This window comes from Castanea sativa, chromosome 4 (assembly GCF_040712315.1).
Source record: "Castanea sativa cultivar Marrone di Chiusa Pesio chromosome 4, ASM4071231v1".
NCBI lineage: Eukaryota > Viridiplantae > Streptophyta > Magnoliopsida > Fagales > Fagaceae > Castanea > Castanea sativa.
In genome coordinates, this window is record NC_134016.1 from 38762614 (window position 1) to 38783841 (window position 21228).

The window sequence follows — 21228 nt, forward strand, 5'->3', positions numbered from 1 at the left end:
CATTTGGTTAAACTTGTTTTTGGCTAGGATTAAGATGATGTATTGGTTTTAGTTGTGATTAGTAAAGCGTGATAAGCAGGATGCAACTGTGCATTGACGCAAGGCCATAGAGAAAAGAAGCCTCCACTGATTCAAGAAAATACTAAAGCTTGAAGATTTGATAGTATTTGAATAGAATTGAGATAGAAAATAGATTAGTTAGATGTAGCTAAAATAGATAGTATTTGAATAGAATTGAGAGTGAATAGCTAAAAAAATATTACTAAGTTGAAATTCGCCTAATTTTCCATTACTGATGTGATGTTCTAAGATATATTATTTTAAACCTGAGTCTTCCACAAAAGTAAACTTAACTTTTGAGCAAAAATGTTCTTGTGGGGTTATATTTTTGTATTTTGCAAAGACATCCTACTTTCAATATATAAACAATCAAACTTGTGGTAAGATAAGCATCTGCTAGAGCACACAAGTACAATAATAACGGAGGATTTCAAATCTAAGCAATGTTAGTGAAAAATTGTGAGAGAAAAAAAAGGAAATATAGAAGAATTGACATAGAAATTTATGAGGCTTGTGCCTATATCCATGTCCACAGGAATGAGTGAATGAGAATTCTTCTCTCATAAAAAATAAGGTTTTACAATGAATTTATACTACAAGTCTCCAAGAAACCCTGTAGTATCAGTGTTACTTAGAATTCAGAATATGAAATCACCATCTGTAACAAATACCAAACAAAGAAAGGCAAAGAAGCGTGAATAAGCAACTTCAAGTTTAATTGTGATTTAGCTAAAATAATCACAAGTGCTCTGTATAATAACCCATAAAGGTGTTAACAACGTGTAACCCTGATTAACAACGTGTAACCCTGATAGGAACTGACAAAAAAATTTAGATACAATACTGATATTCCTCAACAAAATCACCCAGTCGAGGACTTGAATCTCCAATAATATAATGTCAATCCCAACCTTCTAATGACAAAGGTTGCCGACTCTATACAGTCATACTATGCACAAGCTTCAATTTTCCACCCTATGAGCCCTCTAGAAGAAGAATTTGGACAATACACTTGGAGCACATGATAAGGCTGACTAGGCCTTTCACCACCTTTTGTCAGGCTTTATGGATTGAACTTTGAAAGGGCCGCATAAACTTAAACGACATTCATGTGACAGAGTTGTTTATACATCAAAACTTGAAGTTGTGCTTCAAGTATAACACCATCTCTTGCTGTAGCAGTTGAACAGGAAAGGAGACAGATCAGTGATCACTCTTGTTAATAACACATACATAGAAACAGAAGCCACAGAAATTTTCCTAATACAAGGTCATTCTTTAGCATCTTGAAGGAATAATGGCATCTAGTGATCACCAGAATAATTTCTTTTTCATGTTAAACTAAATGCAGAAATGCAAGGACTTGGCTGTATTTTGAATATGGAAAGCTAGCATTTCCAGTACTTAAATTTTGATAATGATTTATCTTCAGATTTGTTATCTATTGGATGATTATATCATTGTGCCAGTTGAGAGAAGTTTATTTGCCTCTATTAATTAGGTCATTCTTCTATGAGCTTTTGTTTCTTTATGTTAAGACCTTTGGCGATTAAATGTAGATGCCAGGGGAAAATAAAAGAACTCACAATCAAACAAAGGAGAATGCATCCAGTAGCGCCAGGAAACAAAGCATACCAAAAGTTTAAGTGGTGCAACTTAGCTCCATCAATGAATAGAAGAGGCAAACTTGCAGCTGCATTTTGATTGTACAACTTGCATCTTAGCACCAAATTGTGGATTTCTTAGGGAGCTAGCAGGCAAGAATGAAAGAACAAGTGTAAGCTGTCATGGCTTTTGGGCATTACCTGGAGGATGAGTTGCACCTGTGTAAATCATGAAGGCAATTGAAGCAGCCAGGGCAGTGCTCCTAGCAAGCCATCCTGCCCCAAATATAGAGAAAGCAAGAACACCAATTGCTGCGCAACCAATTTGAGCCATGAACATATTGTACTTCTGCAAAATCACAGCAGGAAGACCGTTTGATTTTCGTTCTTATCAAGGAGGTGAATTGCCGTGTTAAAAGGATAACACAGCCAATGACACCAATATTGTTGACAAAATATGCATTAAATTGCAGGGTTTGGATTGAAGTGATGCATGTTCAGTATTGACTTGTCATTGTTAAATGCAAAATTGGACAGTTGTAAGCTTAGATTATGTCAATTGTGTCAGAAAGTTTGTTTTGATTCTAAAATGTTTCACTAAGTAAGATCTCATTTGCAAACTGGTCAAAATAGTGCTATACACTTTGGGTAAAAATTTGATGATTCTAAGCACCTCTCATCGATTCTTCCTGGCTAACCTTATGACTGATCCATGATCATGTTGAGCCTTCCCAACTCCCCAGATCCCAGCCCCAACAAAAAACAGAGACAGGCATGTGTGTGCATGCAGCGCACCTGCACTCGCACACGCGCACACACACACACAAAGGCAATTATGAAGGATTCATAAACTGCATTTGTTTTATTCACACATGACAACAATTTGGACACAAACCTAATAGCAAGCAAGGGCCCATTGCCCATATACCCTAATGCATGCTAGTGTGGATTGTGGAAATTAGGGGTGTGTATCCAATTCACCAATCTCACTTACCCAATCCAACTTGAAGATAATGGATTGGTTTTTTTTGGGTTGGTGCGATAATTTGGGTTGAGAGTATCTAAAAAGGGGTTAGGTTGGTTAAGATAAGGTTTGGCATGTTTAACTTTAATTAAACTCAGATATTATTAAGCACTACTACATTTAAAAAAAAAAAAAAAAGGGTCTTACCCTACCCTTTGATTGGTGGACAGCCTTCAGCCCTTCACTAAATTAAGCAATATTTAAATATAATTCAAATATAATCAAATATACTATAACTATTGAACATTTGTCATAATTCATTATACTCAAACCACCAAAAATATAAAAACTAAACATAAGGGTTAAATAATTTAAAGCACATAGCTTTAAGTTCAAACCATCCAAAAAATGATTAGAAACCAAAACTTCATTTCCAATTTTCTTTAAAGAAAGACTTTCAATTGAACATTCCTATAAGTAAAAGAGAGAGAAATACTTAATTGGCTACAGAAAGACCTATCTTCTTTGCAAATAAAATTAACAATTAGCATATTTTAACAACTTTTATTTTTTGAGAAAAACATATTTTAACAATTTAAATGTGTATAATAGGGATGGATTTTAGTTTGGTCTTTGGATTTTAGCCAAAGTCTAAAATCCAAAGTCCAAACCCAAATGAGTCTATAATTGTGAGCCCCAGCCAATCCAATATATATAAATTATCAAATTTTGACTATAACAGTTTATCATCGACAGTTCTTTTATATTTAACTTCTTGTTTTAATTAATTTAAATGTTTAGTTTTTGCATGAATCCAGTTTAAACAGTCATTAGTGTCAATTTCGAATCTGGAAGCAAACTTAAATTTTACTTTCTTAAGTTAAAGTTGAAAGTCCAAACACCAAATTAACACTCCCAAGTCACATCACGTCAAAGAGTTAGAAATCCTAATAGAGTGATAGACTTTAAACATCATGAGTCATCAACCATCTATTTTATCTATTTTAAACAAAAAAACCATTTATTTTTTACCAAACTAAATATTGTGTATCGCTTACTGGGCTTCATGTCATGGCAAGGCCCACTGAGAACAGTGATAAACAAAAGGGCCAAGCCCATAATCAAAGTCAGCTCATTAAGGTCAGTTTGGGCTCTTTCAATACAGGCCCGAGAGAGAGAGAGAGAGAGAGAGTACCCGAGCAGCAGGTGAGGAGGGAGCAGCAAGGAGAACAGCAGAAACAGCCCCCAAAGGTGCAATTGTCATTGAGATTCCTCTTGGGGCCAAAATCTGATCCATCTTGCCCAATAATGCCATTGCTGCGAATGCTCCTATCAAAACAAGTCACAAACAACTAAGCACATTGCTAATCATAAAGTGAAACAATATTGCCTAATATTTTAATACAATTATCGAATACAAACCACACTTTGTGTTCTACAGTGTGTTATACTTTTAAATTATGGTTATTTTATAAAAAAAAGTTAATTATATACATGATAAGTTATGATTAATAGAATATAAATTCACAATTAACGAGCTTTTCATCTTTTGACATTTTACTTTTATGGTGAATTATCTAATTATCCAAGTCAATATTGCTAAGTGTAACCAAAATTAAGTTCCTAAAAAATCTCTCAATCAAGTAATATCTAAAACCTCATAAAAAAAGAAAAGGGTAAACTATATATTTAGTCCCTAACTTTTACACCATATTTCAATTTGGTCCTTAACTTTTTAATTGTATTAATTTGGTCCTTAACCTTTTAACGTCGTGTCAATTTAGTCATTGTCATTATATATTAGATGAAAATTGTTTACATAGCAAATAGCCAAAATAAAATTTTAGTTTATTATCACGTCAACAGAAGCTAATTTTTTATTTCCATTGTATAATGCCATTAATTTTCATTCAAAAGATAACTGTAAGCGATTAAATCGAAAGAAAAAAGGTTGTGAACCAAATTGACACAATTAAAAGGTTAGGGATCAAATTGAAATATAGTGTATAGGATAGGGACCAAATACGTAATTTATCCAAAAAAAAAAGAAAAAAGAAGTAATATCTGAAACCTGCAGAAGGCCAGACAAGGTCGCTAAGGGAAGGAGCTGCAGGGCCCTTCTGAGGTTTCCAATCATCCCAAAATGGTGCAGCCACGTTGCTTGAGCTTGATGCCACCACCCCATATTCTCTTCTTCTTCTACTAGTATGATTGCAACCAAGGTACCTCTCTAAAGAAATATCTTTGGTTTGAATTGAATGGTTATTGAATAGCAATGAAATTGCTGGAGCAAATGAACGCAAAGATGTAGACGAGTTTGGTGGTGTCATTGAACCACTTTGATGAACACGGGAATAGCTAGACCGTAGTTGCATGCCCATTTCTTAGATCCCCACTCTCTCTCTCTCTCTCTCTCTCTCTCTCTCTCTAATCTCCTCGCATGAAACATACTCAAAATACTTCTTGAGATTAAATCATATCACATCCACGAGCTGAGGAACAAGTGCGTGTGTATGAGAGAGAGAGAGAGAGAGAGAGAGAGAGAGAGAGAGTGCTGACCGTTGGTGGTTGGAAAGGTAGTGTGGGCTTTTGCCTGTTGGGGATGTCGAGAGGTCATTTGGATAAGGGGTATTTCGGCTTTCCTAGTCCCTACTATTCCAGTCTCCTTTTAAGCAGCTCCTTATGGCTTTGGGTTTTTAATTTTTTATACTTTTGACCGGAAAGATTAATAATTTGAGAAATGCGCTACTAATAGTATTTTTATAATAATTTCAAAATAAATTTTAAGTGGTAAATTATTATTGATTGTTATTAATGAGTAAAAGAGTAATTTTAATAGTAGGCCTAAATTAAAATTGCTTAAGATTTGCGATTTAAAATTTGTTATAAAATTGTTACGAACGTAGCATTACTCTAACAATTTAGCTCTTGAAACTACGATTGTCTTATTTTTCTCTCATGTAACAGCATTAAAGAAACAAAATTAAGTAAATAAGTTTTATTAGAGAGAGAGAGTATAGAAAATATATGGATTTGAGTATCTCTCTACTAATGAGCGCATTGGTACCCTTCTCTTAGGTTGTCTTAGATGGGAAAGGGTCACCTAAGAAAATATATGTATGTTACAAAATTTGGTCAACTGAAATCAAATCCTTATTCTACCACTAATTAAGAGTAATGGAACAATTAAAATCCACAATAATTCCATATAGCCCAAGGTTCATGGACTTTTCCACGGCTCAAGTTTAGACAAGCTGCGATGTATCATGTATGAAGGGTTGATTTGGAGTTCTAGGGCTATGAACAAGAGGGTACGGTTGTGTTATCTATCACCAAGTGAAACCAACCAATAATACGAGCAATATTTCTGGTCAAGTAAAATTGTAGTTATTCTTTCTTTCCTCATTTAACAACCTAGAATTTTGGGTTTCCAAATGACTTTGAAGCCCAAGTTCATGTAGGGAAAGTGCTATTTTCAGCCTATAACTGTTAGACTTTTTTAAAACCATTAGTACGAAGACAATCCTTTTGATTAGGCCAAATGTTACGAGGGTCTAATATAATTCAGAGTGAACCAAAAAGAAGAAGTACAATTATTAAAGGCAATTAGTATTTATCGGAATCTAACAAACTTTACCAATCGGCTATCTTTGTATTACCTCTTTCTAGCAACCTCATTTCCAATTTTTTTTAGAACATATATTAAGGATTCGCACTTGTCTCCAAAACATCAATTAAGATAAGAGTACTTCTCTAATTTCCCTTTCTAATATGGTCTAAACATTGAAATTATCTAATTTTCTTTCTTCATTAATTACTCTATAAATTTTGTTACCTCTTCATTTTCTTCTTATTCAGATGGTGATTTTCAACTATTGCTATATTTATTCATGTATTCAAACTCCATCTACAACCTCAAAAGATAGAAATGGTATAAAGTTAGATCCAAATCTTGACAAATTGAACATTTATTTCTAACATGTCATGGACATACAAGTGAGATATGAACATTAATTTTATTGCAAACCCATTATTAAAGGGGGGGATGAATGAAAGACCCATCTACCAATAAATCATGTCCAGCCACAAACTCATCACATGCAAGAAAAAGCACAGCATCAGCAACATGATTCACATTCAGTGAAACCCTTTTCAACCTAGCGTATGCTTGATACTTCTTCTGAAGTACCTCTATGCTCTCACCATTAGCGTTGCTCGTTAACTTGGTTGCAAGTGCATTTGGTGACACACAATTCACCCTAATCCCATACTCCCCAAGCTGCGAAGTCGCTGATCGAACCAATCCCAGAACCGCATGCTTTGACATACAATAATCCGTGCGCCTATACCCGCCGTGGATCGCGGCCACGCTCCCCGTGCATATAATACTCCCCCTCACGCGCCGCTCAATCATCACACGCGCTGCGTATTTTACACACAAAGCCATGCCACGCACGTTGGTGGCGAACAGCGTGTCAAATTCGGAGATGTTAAGGTCAAGGACGCACTGATCAGAAGCACTTATAATCCCAGCGTTGCTGAACATTATATCTAGCTGACCATGTTTCCACACCGTGGATTCAACCATGTCTTTGACTTCTTCCTCTTTGGCAACATCACAGTGCATGTAGTTGCACTTGTCTAGGCCAATAGATGTGGCAACTTGGTGACCCAATTGGTCTTGGATATCAGCTATGACCACCATTCGTGCACCATTTTGGGCAAAAACGCGTGCCGTGGCTTCACCTATGCCGCTTGCCCCTCCGGTGACTATGGCTATTTTGCCTCGTAGTTTGTTGTTGGAGGAGTCTGTCATGGCAATTGAGGTTGCAACTGGTATTGAAATTTTAGGAAGATGATCAATACTTGGCAATCTATCAAAAAAAATCAGATGGGGTATCCTTGTTACTCCATATGAACGATGGAATATTAGGTCGAAAAGGTAAACACTAGTGGAATTATTGTAGGCCAAATGGGAAATAATTAAGATTTGTTGTTTTGGAAGTATTGACAGATTTTCATCCGTAAATTTAGTTGTTGGAGTTCCAAAATTTATTTTTATCTTTTTCTTTGTCTCATTGTCAGTAGGCTAGCTGTTTTTGTTCCATGATAATTATTTGGCCAGATAAGACATTTCAAAGTTATATTTTAAAAATTTGTCTTTATCTTTGTCTTCTTCTTCTTCATATATATATATATATATATATATATATATATATATATATATATATATATTTTTTTTTTTTTTTTTGAATTTGAAAAGTTTGATAATGATAAAACCATAAACTAGTGGGTTTAAAAATTTATCACATTAATAGTTTGTAAAAATATTATAAAATAATTTATATTTGCTAAGGCGACAATATGCCATTCTTGATTTTTAATAATTCCTTTTAATATAAAATATGTCATTCCAAACCGTGTCTCACGCTTGAGTGTCGAAAACCCCTTTAAGAAATTGTGGAGCTGTACAGAATTATACACATAAGACACAAAATTGTGTTTTGAAAATATGATTTTAATTATAATTTTAGAATGGTGAAAACACAATTTTACAATTTAATTAAATTCATGTTTTAAACCCAAAATTTTAGATGTAGTGGCGCACACACATTGTATACACTAGTGAGTAATTAACAGGGGAAAAAAAAAACCCAATATGTAGAAGATGAAGCTACTGTGCCAATTTCGGCTTCATGATAACATAAGTCATCCAAAAATTATGTAATTGTGAGGAGTTAAGTTTTCATTTAAAAATTCTTTTTATATTATATCCAAAAACCCAACTCAATGCCCAATCTTAATTCTTAAGTAGATTGATGTGAGCCCCATGTAACATTATTCCCAGCTACTTCCTTCCTTTCAAGTCATTCCTTTATTGTGGGGTCTCGATGTTTTGTGGCCTTAATCATATTTCAGTTGAGTGGAAGTGAAATATTGGAGGAAACTAGGAAAGTAAGAGACGGAGAAGGAAAGAGATGGAGGGGTTTGCTAGCACAAACAAGTTTTTATTGTTTTTTTAAAAATAATAATAAAAGGACCACATTTTAGCAAACCGATTTCAAAATTCACCAAAAATTAGGTCACACAAAGTTGTATAAAAACACATAGTTGCTACAATAACATTGTAAATTTATACTGGCATTATTCATTTTTTATTTATTTTTTATTTATCTTTCTTTACTTACCTTGAGGATGAAACAAATTTGTATTTACTTTTTTTTTTTCTTTCTATACTTATCTCGATAATGAAGCAAGAGAATCGATGGTGTTTGTTGTATGTGAAAAAAGAAAAACAATAAAAAGAAAAGAATAAAAAATTGATATTTTTCCATTTTACCTTGAAACGGAGACAGTACATTTCAAGGTTAGGGTTTCTTTGAAACAAATTTATGGTTTAGAATGTGCCATGTTTTAAGAAGAAAATAACCCTACTCAAATGACAACTTAATGAAACTAGAGAGCAATGTAGTTTATAGAGTAAAAAAGATACAATAGCACGCTGTTTGTTTTGACATTAATGTTTTTTGGAAAATAAATCATTTTTCAAAAAGTATTTTTTGAAAAGCTGTCTTATTTTCAAATGTTTGGTAGCAATATTAAAATGAGTTAGTTAGAAAACTATTTCTTAACTTCTATTATTTAACTTCACGCGAGATAGAGTTGTTTTTCATAAATTTTTAGCGGAAAATAGTTCTATCTCATTCTAAGTTAATTAAAGAAAGTTATGAGATAATTTTCCTTTAACCAATTTTTTGCTGATACTACCAAATACAGAAAAATGTAAAAAATTATCTTCACATAACATTTTTTATTGTAGCAAACAGAACATAACTTTAAACAGAAAAGAATAGGGAAGACAAAAAGATGGGCAGCACTTTGATGCTTGATTTGAGTCAACTAGTGGTGGTGGTGGTGGTGGTGGTCATGCTGATATGGTTTTAATATGCCATTTTTTTTAATGTTTGAAATTGCAAATAAGTATAAATAGTCAATGAGTTTCATAATTTTTTTTTTACAATTGAACTATATAATAAAAGTGATGTCAGTGATAATAACATATGAATATAATAATATAATAATTACAATTTGTTACTTTAAATATTATGAAAGAAGTTGCATAATTGACTGTGTTGAAATTATTATTGTGATGCATAGATCTTTGTGAAACATTTTGACAAATCTAAATTATTGTATTATTTTTTTTTCCTTTTTTTAGGTTGAATTAACGTACTAGAAAGATGAATGAGCGTGAGCCCACCACAAATTGTGGTCCACAAACCACAATACAAAGAAAGTGAGAGGGATTGATAAATTGTACCCGTAGACTTATTGATCTAGTCTATCAAGTCTTGGATAGAACGAGAGTATGACATCGATCTTAATCAGAGAATGCCAGAGGGCCTTACTTGCTACTACCACAATAGTTTACTCCAACTCTCCAAGTTCCCTCGCAACTCAACACTCCATGCTTGTAAGTTGCCTAAAAGCTTGCCCTCATTCTTTACAATGGTTCAGGGAGTGAGTGAGCTCTTCTTTACAGCATTTAGTTGTATATTTACGACTTTTCACCAGATAAGAAATTTGTAGACTACTTATTTCTTATCACATTATCTATTTTCTAATAGTGAAACCTGTTAAATTAGTAAGATACAAAGTAGAACACAAAAATTAGATCAGAAAATTTGCATAGGAAACTTTTCTTAAAAACTTATTTTCTTCAAGACAATGGTCATGTTTGGTATACAAGTTTAAATATACATTTTCAATTTTTAAACATCATTATACATATTTTTATACATTTTTTCACCCACACATAATTTTGAAAAAATTAAAAATTGTTATTTAAATACACGTAACTGTATAAGTTAAACTCTTCTCTTTTATCTCAATTAAAACAATACTCATTGGAGCTTGATTACCTACTACCTAAGTGGCCCCCATCAACCTTCAAGTCAAGTCAAGTGACAAAACCAGAATCATCAGATGCAAGAAAGAGCACAGCATTGGCAACATCTCCCACCTTCAACACAGCCCCTTTTAAGGTTGAAGTTGATTCAGAAATCTTCTTCACTTGCTCTGCATCCATTCCATATGCACCACATGACATTGGTGTAGCCACTACAGAGGGTGATACACAGTTCACTCTAATGCCATGCTGCCCAAGTTGCATACTTGCCGCTCGAACCAGACCCAGCACTGCGTGCTTTGACATACAATAATCTGTGAACAGATTTTTACCTTGGCTAGCGGCTATGCTTCCTGTGCATATGATGCTCCCCTTCACGCGCCTCTCAACCATCACACGCGCCGCGTGTTTCACACACAAAGCCATGCCACGCGCGTTGGTTCCGATCACTTTGTCAAATCCTGAAAGGTCGAGCTCGAGGATTGTCTGATCAGAGCTACTCACAGTCCCAGCGTTGCTGAACATGATGTCGAGCTGACCATGTTTCTGGACCGTTGATTCAACCATGTTCTTGACTTGGTCTTCATCGGAAACATCACAGTGCACGTATTGGCACTTGTCTATGCCTATGGATGTGGCTACTTGGTGACCCAGTTGGTCTTGGATATCGGCGATCACAACCATGCGTGCACCATGTTGGGCAAAAAGGTGAGCCGTAGCCTCGCCTATGCCGCTTGCGCCACCGGTGATTATGGCTACTTTCCCTTGTAGCGTCTTGTTGGAGGAGTCTGTCATTGCAAACTTAGCAATAATGGGCAAACCATTGAGATTGCAACTTTTATTGGCTTTTTTGGGAAGATGATAAATGCTGGACAATCTACCAAATCAGATAGGACAATAATATCAATGTGGGCGCTCATAAGCCTCATATTTTAGGTAGACAGAATAATTGAGGTGAAGAGTAAGTTACTTTTCTCCTCAATTATTCTATCTACCCAACGAGAGAATATCTCATGTGTGTGGGGCCTATTTGTCAACGAGAGAGATGTTTCATATGTCTGGTGCATACAAAATTTTTTCCTACCTAACATTCCACCGCCCATGTGAGGCTTACTTTGAGTAAGATCTGGGCAAATTTTGATCCATAATTTATAGTTGGTCAGTTCTTAATGTTGCTTAAGCTTAAAAAACACACACAATACTCTCTTTAATAGAAACGAAAATAATATAAAAAAATTCTAAATTTTATTAATAATAATCTGATTTGTTTTTAGATGCTACAAAACATGTAAATACTAAGGAAGTAAAATCTTAGGATGATTAGGAAACTATTTGAAACCCTAATTCACATTAATCATGAGATTATGTGGCAAAATAATGAATCTTACCAAAAATAGTAAAATTGAGTTAAATACAAAATCATAAACTACTAACTAGGTGTGTCCAAACCTGATCATGGCCCGAAAAAGTGACCAACCCGCCCAATGTCGACTCAATTTTAGCTCAAATCGTAACTCCAGTTAGTCGGCAGTGGGATTCTAAGAACCGATGTTGGCGAGTCGAGTGGCGAGTTTGCTTCTCCAAAACCCGACCAAAGCTATATAAAAAATCTAGCCAAATTCGGCAAAATCAAGCCAGATCCGACGAGATTTAAACCAGATCTAGCGAGATCTCAACCAGATCGGCTAGATCTCAACTAGATCTAGTGGGATTTAGCTAGATCTGGCTAATCCCAGCAATTTTTAGAGAAAAAATGTAGACTCTAGCAACTTTTTGTCGCTTTCTGGTGACTTTTTACATATTTCAGCAACTTTTTCTAGATTTTGATGACATTTTTCTAATTCTGACCACCAACCGACGCTCACCCTCTCCTGAAACTGACTCAACCGATTGATGACAGCGGTCGGTTTTGGGTTTTACCGCCCTCCACCCGACACAGGCGAGTTGAGTCCAAAACCAACCCGGCCTAACTCGTGGACAGGCCTACTACTAACCTTAAGGGTTTTCCCAAAACAAGCGGGAACCTTATTCTGACTTTTGAGAAAAAATTTATTAAGGAAACAAAAATTACTAAAAATAGCAAAAAAATTGCCAAAATTAGGGCACACATTGCGGCAAAGCTATTGATTAGAAGACCGTTTCCATACAACCTACAAAATTGCATACAATTCCAACTTCGTCACCCAAATAATTTTTACTAGTGCATTTTTGTCTTACGTCATGATTTCAAGTATCCCAAATGTTTCAAGATGGCCATGACGGTCTGTTCTATGTCAGTTCTTAACTTCTCAATGTCATCATTATTTTGACATTAGTGTCACCAAATGAACCAACAATAGAAAATTGGTTTTTTTGAACATATATTTTAGAACGTTTACTTGATAGGTGGATCATTTCAATTTAATTTGATCTTATGGGTCTGTTTGGATAGAACTTATTGCTGAAAACTGAAAACTAAAAACTGAAAACAATGTACAAAAATAATTTTTTAATGTGTAAAAATTACTGTTCATTCTAAAAAGTACTGTTCATTGGCCTAAAATCACTGTTCATGACCAATGAACAGTGACAGATGCGCGTGGAAAAAAAAAAAAAAAAAAAAAACGGGGCTGGACGTGGACGTGCTATCCAAACGTCCTCTATATCTATTATCTGATCTATCTTAAATCTAATATCTTACTTGAGAAGATATATAAAGAAAAAAATTTCACTTTAACTCTATTGTTTAGGGTAATAATAATTAATCAATTAAATGTTTAGCTTTCAAAATGTAACAAGTACTTAAAATTAATTGCAAAAAACAAAGTTAATTGTCGTTGAGTGGAAAGCGAGACACTAGCATTCGTTTTTAGCTTTTTTCAAGTCTTTACTTCTTAAAACTGCACTAAATATTATAAGCCTCAAAGGTATTGTTGATTTTCAATAGTTGAAGCTCGAGCATAGAAGTTCTTTGTCTATATTGCATCTCTAAATACTCAAACTTAATAAAAAAATAAAAAAACTGATGACAGCAAGGCAAGCATTCAAACTAAAACGTAAGGATAGAGGCTACAATTGATTAGACGAACAAACATATTATGAACCAAAAGGGGAATAACCATGAATCCATGATGGGTACCTGGCTTGAACCTACAAAGTGTTCACCCTCTTTTACCTATGATTACTGTCAACTCAATTGAGCCCACCACAAATTGTGGTCTGTATACAAAGAATGTAATTGATCAATAGTGCCCATTGACTTGATGGCCTTGTCTATCAAGTCTTTGATAGAATGAGAGTATGGCATCTTAACCATTGAATGCAGGAGGGGCTTACTTGCCACTACCACAATAAGGCTCATTACTGAGCTTTAATTTACTATGGGCTATTCTCAAAAAATAATAAAAAAATAAATAAAATTTACAATGGGCTGAAAGTCTGAAACACCAAGGTTCCGAGCAACTCTGCACACCGAGGTTATGCAAATACTTTTTAACTCACACTCTGTTTTGAAATAAAATATATTTGGATTTTTTTTTTTTCATTTTCAAATATTTGTCAGCATATAAAATGTAGTCAAATTTATAAAATATTTTTCGGTTGCTGGTAAAATATTTTATAAAAAGTTGCAAAACTTTGTAATTTTACAATTTTGTTAAAATATTTACAAAACCATACTGGCTTCCCCTCTTATCCATTGGCAGTTAGGGCACCGGTAAGGTGGGTTGGATAGCCAGTGCCAGTAGTCTGATGGCTGGAGTTGCCGCTCCAACGACTGGTGCTTGAAGTCTGGTCACTTGAATCGGCATTTTGAAAACCGATGCCGGTAGTTTGATCACCAGATACACCGTTCCGGTGAACATTTCTGGAGATCCGATAACCAAAATTACTATTCGAGCACTACTAGTGCTGGTGGTCTCATCACTGAAGACAACGCTTCAGTGTCAATCGTGGAAGCCACCGTTGCGGCTGCTGGTTCAGGTGATCTGATCACTAGACATTCGGCACCAATAGTTCCGATGGCTGTTCCACTCGTTTTGATGGATTGCTTGAAAAATTTTGAAAACATTTTACTTCAAAAGCGTCAATTTGCTGGAACCGAAGAGTACTACCTTAGACCAAGCAAGGGAAAAAAATCATTTCGTACATACAAGTAAGTTGCCTAAAAGCTTGACCTTATTCTTTACAAAGGTTCAGGAAGTGAGTGAGCTCTTCTTTAAAGCTTTTAATTCTATATTTAGAAATGTTTACCAGATAAGAAATAGTAGACAACTTATTTCTTCTTACAGGATCTGTTTTCTAATAAGAAATTATTTATATTTTTTGAAATATAAAATACAACCTATGATTTGTATTCAATATTTGTGAAATATAAAGTATAACATACTCCTTACAGAACTTAAACAAGGTATACATACCTTTTCCTTTAACTTATTTTGTTCAAGACAATACGGTTAAAACACTCTTTGCTTTCCATCTCAAAACAATACTCATTGGAGCTTGTACCCACTCCCTAAGTGGCCTCCATCAACCTTCAAGTCAAGTCCAGTGACAAAACCAGAATCATCAGATGCAAGAAAGAGCACAGCATTGGCAACATCTCTCACCTTCAACACAACTCCTTTTAAGCTTGAATTTGGTTCAGAAATCTTCTCCACTTGCTCTGCATCCATTCCTAATGCATCACATGACATTGGTGTAGCCACCATAGAGGGTGATACACAGTTCACTCTAATCCCATGCTGCCCAAGCTGCACACTTGCTGATCGAACCAGACCCAGCACTGCATGCTTTGCCATACAATAATCTGTGGATAGCTGTCTACCTTGGCTAGCGGCTACGCTTCCTGTGCATATGATGCTCCCCTTCACGCGCCTCTCAACCATCACACGCGCCGCGTGTTTCACACACAAAGCCATGCCACGCGCGTTGGTTTGAATCACTTTGTCAAACCCTGAAAGGTCGAGCTCGAGGATTGTCTGATCAGAGGCAGAGCAACTCAGAGTCCCAGCGTTGCTGAACATGATGTCGAGCTGACCATGTTTCTGGACCGTTGATTCAACCATGTTCTTGACCTGGTCTTCATCGGAAACATCACAGTGCACGTATTGGCACTTGTCTATACCAATTGATGTGGCTACTTGGTGACCCAATTGGTCTTGGATATCGGCGATAACAACCATGCGCGCACCATGTTGGGCAAAAAGGTGAGCCGTAGCCTTGCCTATGCCGCTTGCACCACCTGTGATTATGGCTACTTTGCCTAGTAACTTCTTGTTGTTGGAGGAGTCTGTCATTGCAAACTGAGCGATAATGGGCAAACCATTGAGATGGCAGCTTTTATTGGAAGATGATCGATATTGGACAATCTATCAAATCAGATAGGACTACTATCTATATTGTTGGTGCCATGGTGGAATAGTAGGTGAGTAATGCTAGGATCCCGTAAAATTGCAAAATTTTTGCAACGACTTACCCGTGGTAAGATGTGATGTTTCCACGTGAACGTACCACCATATTTTTACCATTTATAATTCGGCATACGGCGTGTCGGGACAAAAATTATGCCACTTTTATTGATTCTAGCATTTCTCATATTAGGTAGACAGAATAATTGAGAAGCAGAGTAAAGATTCTTGTATAGGAAAATTTTGATCCATAATTTATAGTTGGTAAGTGCTAAACTTATCAATGTGAATGTTATCTTCATTTTGACATTAGTGTCACCAAATAAACCACAAATAGAAAATTGGTTTTTTGATCACGTATTTGAGAATGTTACGATCATTTCTATCTTATCTGATCTTACCTTATATCTAATATCTTACCTAATGAGATATCTACAGAAAAAATTTTCACTTTAACTCTATTTCTTAGGGGTAATAATAATTAATAAATTTCAAAATATAACAAATAAAATCTTGTGGTTAAATTCTTCTAATATCATGTAAATTAATTAAAAAACAGAGTTCATTGTAACTCCGGAGAGAGAGAGAGAGAGAGAGAGAGAGAGAGAGAGAGCCATTGTTTCTCAACTACATATGCACACTTGCATTTGTTTTTACCTCTTTCTAAGTCCTTACTTCTTAAATCTGCACTGAATATTGTAAGCCTCGAGGGTATTGTTGATTTTCAATAGTTGATGCTTGAACATATAATTTCTTTGTTTATTTGCAATCCAATTCACAACCTACAACCATTGGTGTTAGGATTAGTGCCCTTAAATCCTATTGTATGATACTATGTATGATATTATATATGACATTATGTATGACTTAATATTGTAATTGATAAAGTTATTTTATTATTATCTAAAATAATGATAACATGAATATAGGACATTATCATATAGTCCATGAGATGCATTGTATCTGATTTATGTGAAAAGTCACAGAAGATGTAAATCACAAGTTCTTTGTAAATTCAGAATTTATAGTTCGTAGTCGGTGATGAAATTGGGCATTTCATCTGCGAAGACTATAATGTGTCAACTAAGATGATTTGTCTTGATCATGGAAGAGGAGACTTCTAGTTGATATGTTGCTATGTTTTAAGAGTTAAAACATATTGAACAGGACCGCTGTGAGATTTCTTATTCTCCTAACGACTGTCAAATGAATAATAAATCTCACGACTTCTATTTGCATGAACTCTTAATCACGAGAGAATAATGGACCTAATCATGAAGTGTAGGTTGGTTTGATATATCAGGAGTGAGATCTAAAGTTACGGTCAAAATCTCAGTATGTTAGGCAGCCACATTTAGTGCTGATGGAACATATATTCTCAAGATGGAATTCATAGTCTCTTAATGGAGATATAAAATATTCCCTTGAGATAAGTTTAATGGTTTCAGTTATTCAGAGAGTTAGGCCTAACTACTTTAGTAAGAAATTACTAAAGTATATATTTATGAAATTGGATTTCATAAATATATAATGAATAACTTTAAAGAATTAAACCGGGTACTCAAGGATAAGATGTAGTAATTTACAAAGTGGCAGTCTACATTTATGATTTTGTGTTACTACGAATCTTTTATGAAGGGGTTACGTGTATAATAAAGTCTTGGGATATAATTTATTAATAAGGCATAGAGTGCAATTATATTTATATAGTGGTATTAAATATAATTAATGGTAACTTTGGACTTGTCAAGAGTTGACGGAAAAGCGCAAGGCCCATTAGAGCTAGTGTCTTATTGGTCCATTTTGGTCACACTCTAAGCCACACACTAAAGCCCAATTGGAAAGGCCTAATAGGCCAGCCCAATTAGATAATCAGTTAGTTATAAAGGGAGAAACATACAGAATTTTTATTAGAAGAGATTAGAAAAGAAAAAGAAACGGTGTGTGAGAGAGTGTGAGACACACTTTCATTCTCCCTTTGAAAAACTGATTGAGAGACCACACATCTTGGGCGTAAAATGGAATTGGAGTGAAGATTAAAAGTGTTCCCAAGTGCTTCTAATCTTTGTTTTGAATTTCTCCACACCAAGGTACGCTATCTTATTCTTAAATTCTGAAATTTACATAGTGCACGTTATCAACCATGAATGAAATAGATCCTAGTTCGTTGCTTCCGCTATGGGTTTTGCATGAGATGCAAAACCAGATTTTTTCCTTCAATTGGTTCAATTGCGATCACCATAGCAAAGTTGTCACAACCACACACATTGAATTTCTTCACTTTATTTATTTTTTGACTATGTATTAAACGAGTTAACATGAGTTTTGTCGTCTCCGCCCGCTCAATAAATTGGTTGTGTACTTGTGTTAAGAATGAGTAGTTTTGACACGATTCGATTACTCTTACCTTCATGAGTGCAACCTGTTGACACAAATTGCCATCTCTTCATTAAACAAAGTATGGCAACATGAATATAAACAAGGGTCGCCTCTCTATGAAAGCAAAGAGACCTTTCAAAATTTTGATTCAATGCCCATTTCCAAAGAAGTTTATCTGCTGCTCCCAGTGAGGTGAAAGTCACAATTCTAAGAGTCATTATCGGCTAACATGTTGCTTGTGTGTTTTCTTTTATGTGTTTTGCAGGAAAACTTTTTTTATTTTATTTAGTAGGCAAGTTCTTATCTTTGACTATCAAAAACGAAATGTTTATGTAGCTTTCTTTTGCTTTTAAGAAGAGACTTAGGGTGAGTTTGGTTCAACTTTTTAAAATTGGGCTTTTTGAAAAAGTGGAGTTTACAAAAAGTGCCGTGAAAAAGCTGAGTGTTTGGTAAAAGCTGTTAAAAAATACTTTTTGAAAAAGCTGAGTGTTTGGCTAGCACTTACAAAAGTAGTGGTTTGAGTGGTAAATTACCAAAAATAACAATGTAAATATAAAAGAGTTCGTTTCATATTTAAATCAACTACTTCATCATACTTAAATCAATTTTTCTCTTTCTAAATTTTTTTTTCCTCACAAATATTAGCTAATAATAACCTACCACTTTAAGATTTATTATGAAAGTATTATGGAAATATTGTGATAAAAATTGATACTGAACGTACTATTAAAATTATTTTTAATACTTTCTAAAAAATTATTTTTTTCCTCACCAATATTAACTAATAATAACCTACCAAGATTTATTGTTAAAGTATTGTGAAAATATTGCAATAAAAATTGATACTAATTTTAATTTGTACGTGCTATTAAAATTATTTTTTTCTCTTTCTAAAAAATTATTTTTTTCTCACCAATATTAGCTAATAATAACCTACCACTTAAGATTTATTGTGAAAGTATTGTGAAAATATTGTGATAAAAATTGATACTGATTTTAATTTGAACGTACTATTAAAATTATTGTTTTCTCTTTCTAAAAAAATTATTTTTTTCTCACCAATATTAGCTAATAATAACCTACCACTTAAGATTTATTGTGAAAATATTGTGATAAAAATTGATACTGATTTTAATTTTAACGTACTATTAAAATTATTTTTTTATCTTTCTAAAAAAATTATTTTTTTCTCACCAATATTAGCTAATAATAACCTGCCACTTAAAATTTATTGTAAAATGACAATTTGGTAACTTTACATTTGCTCCAACGGAACGAGCACCCACTTTTTGAATATGGTTTGAAGAGTTCCATAATTATTTTGCGCATTTTGTATACATTTGGAAAACGCAGCTTTCTTCCAAACTCAACTTTTTAGTTCACACCAAACACTGAAGAAACTTTTGCTTTTTCAAAAAATGGCTTTTGGGGCTACAAAAGTCGAAACAAACAGGCACTTAGTGAAGGTGTGCTTTTATAGAATTTATTAGTATCTCGTCTCCTTTTCATTTTATATCATTATTCTTTGAGTTTATTTGAAAATAATTTATTTAGTTGAAATTAAAAAAATTTTGCTGAAAGTAATGTAAATAAAACTAAAAAGTAGCTGAAATAGTACAGTGAGACTCATGAATAATACTAAAAAATATAATAAAATTGATAGACAATAACAAAAAAAACTGAATAATAAAAAAGTTGATTTTCTAAGCTATGTCAAATACACACTTGTTGAAGTATCCCGTAAGAATAGAATCCAAAAAAAAAAGCAAGAAAGTAATTGCACGTGCAAGGAAAAAGAAAAGTAAAAGAGCAAAATAGCAAGGTGTCCACTGTTGAAGCCACACCAGCTTTGTGCAATGGCGTTGGACACAGTATCCATTGTTGAAACGGAAGTTGAAGCGGAGTAAATTAGGTTGGCATTGACAAGTCATAGGCATTCTCAAGGTCAACACTCAACAGTGCATGCAGTAGGGTTGAATTTTCGCAGTCTGTAAACTGTACTACAAGCTTTGCTGGAAAAGTTTTGGCTGGATGGATTTTCCTTTTATTTATTTCCCTTTTTCTTCTTTTCTTCCTTCCACGCTCTTCAAATCAAATCACAATAAATGTAAACCAACTTTTTTTGATTTTTGTACATAAAGATGACTTCAATCCTTCTCATCGGAGAGCTTCTCAGCAAGTTCGATTTGCTTGGCTGACTTCTTGCCCATTTTTCAACAAGTTTGAAACAATGCTAATTTACCATAAATTTTGTCAATAATTAAATATATTTTTAGTTTTTATATTTTGACATTTTTTATTTTAATTCTTACATTTTGATTTTATTATTTTTAGTCCCTAATTCAATTAATGTATTTTATTTTGGTCATTTTCATCAGTTAATCGACAGAAATAGCTGAGGTAGTTATCGGATGAATTAAAATATTATAAAAAATGTCACATCACCATGACACAACAACATATAAATTTTAAAAATTAATTTATTAATTTTAACTAAATAATAAAAATAAAAACAGAATTAAAAACTAAAATTCACATAAATTAAGATTGTTCTTCATATTGTTCTTTATTTTACAATTTGTTCTTCATATTCTTCCCAAATCAAACCCAGCAACCAAGAACTCAAATCTATCACAAGAACACAAACCCAGCAACCCAAGAACTCAAATCCAGATCACTAGGACATAAATGAAAACAAGAAAAAAAAAAACTCAAATTCAACACCTCAGAGATCATCAAACTCAGTACCATTAGATCTACCACAAATCAAGATCATCGAATTCTTCATGTTCTTCCCCAAATTCTAACACAATCAACACCGAATTCTCAACGAATCAAACCCATAAACCCAGTTAACAAACCAACCCAGATTAAACCCAGATCAAGAAGCCAATCACAACAAACCCATATTAACACAATCAAACC

The 21228-nt window shown here is 34.1% G+C and overlaps 4 protein-coding genes across 6 annotated transcripts; all 4 read right to left on the reverse strand.

The window, feature by feature from the left end:
* Positions 1-600: 600 nt before the first annotated feature.
* LOC142632225 (uncharacterized) lies at positions 601-5271 on the reverse strand. 3 transcript variants are annotated; one of them, XM_075806649.1, is made up of 5 exons: positions 4700-5271; positions 3824-3957; positions 1866-2013; positions 1647-1753; positions 601-1233 (listed from the first exon to the last, which is right to left on the reverse strand). In XM_075806649.1, exons 1-5 carry the CDS (start codon positions 5007-5009, stop codon positions 1192-1194), a joined length of 741 nt encoding a protein of 246 aa, XP_075662764.1. In that variant the 5' UTR covers positions 5010-5271; the 3' UTR covers positions 601-1191. The 3 variants fall into 3 exon arrangements, with proteins under 3 accessions (XP_075662764.1, XP_075662765.1, XP_075662766.1); XM_075806650.1 differs by having other exon boundaries at positions 1696-1753; positions 4700-5152; XM_075806651.1 differs by lacking the exon at positions 1647-1753 and having other exon boundaries at positions 4700-5152.
* Positions 5272-6580: 1309 nt separating this feature from the next.
* LOC142631788 ((+)-cis,trans-nepetalactol synthase NEPS2-like) lies at positions 6581-7556 on the reverse strand. Its single transcript, XM_075806105.1, has one exon. It carries the CDS (start codon positions 7442-7444, stop codon positions 6662-6664), a length of 783 nt encoding a protein of 260 aa, XP_075662220.1. The 5' UTR covers positions 7445-7556; the 3' UTR covers positions 6581-6661.
* A 2786-nt stretch (positions 7557-10342) lies between these two features.
* Positions 10343-11465, reverse strand: LOC142630756 ((+)-cis,trans-nepetalactol synthase NEPS1-like). Its single transcript, XM_075804797.1, has one exon. It carries the CDS (start codon positions 11330-11332, stop codon positions 10589-10591), a length of 744 nt encoding a protein of 247 aa, XP_075660912.1. The 5' UTR covers positions 11333-11465; the 3' UTR covers positions 10343-10588.
* Positions 11466-14811: 3346 nt separating this feature from the next.
* On the reverse strand, positions 14812-15930 carry LOC142630483 ((+)-cis,trans-nepetalactol synthase NEPS1-like). Its single transcript, XM_075804484.1, has one exon. It carries the CDS (start codon positions 15811-15813, stop codon positions 15007-15009), a length of 807 nt encoding a protein of 268 aa, XP_075660599.1. The 5' UTR covers positions 15814-15930; the 3' UTR covers positions 14812-15006.
* Between the last annotated feature and the right edge of the window lie 5298 nt (positions 15931-21228).

Bases quoted from the DNA above. Each gene is read 5' to 3' on its own strand.
- LOC142631788 (XM_075806105.1), bottom strand. From the start codon at position 7,444: ATGACAGACTCCTCCAACAACAAACTACGAGGCAAAATAGCCATAGTC.
- LOC142630756 (XM_075804797.1), bottom strand. From the start codon at position 11,332: ATGACAGACTCCTCCAACAAGACGCTACAAGGGAAAGTAGCCATAATC.
- LOC142630483 (XM_075804484.1), bottom strand. From the start codon at position 15,813: ATGACAGACTCCTCCAACAACAAGAAGTTACTAGGCAAAGTAGCCATA.
- LOC142632225 (XM_075806649.1), bottom strand. From the start codon at position 5,009: ATGGGCATGCAACTACGGTCTAGCTATTCCCGTGTTCATCAAAGTGGT. The intron at 3,958-4,699 runs GTTTCAGATATT...TTGTTTTGATAG, and splicing joins CCTTGTCTGGCCTTCTGCAG to GAGCATTCGCAGCAATGGCA. The intron at 1,754-1,865 runs GTAATGCCCAAA...ATCAAAATGCAG, and splicing joins AGGTGCAACTCATCCTCCAG to CTGCAAGTTTGCCTCTTCTA.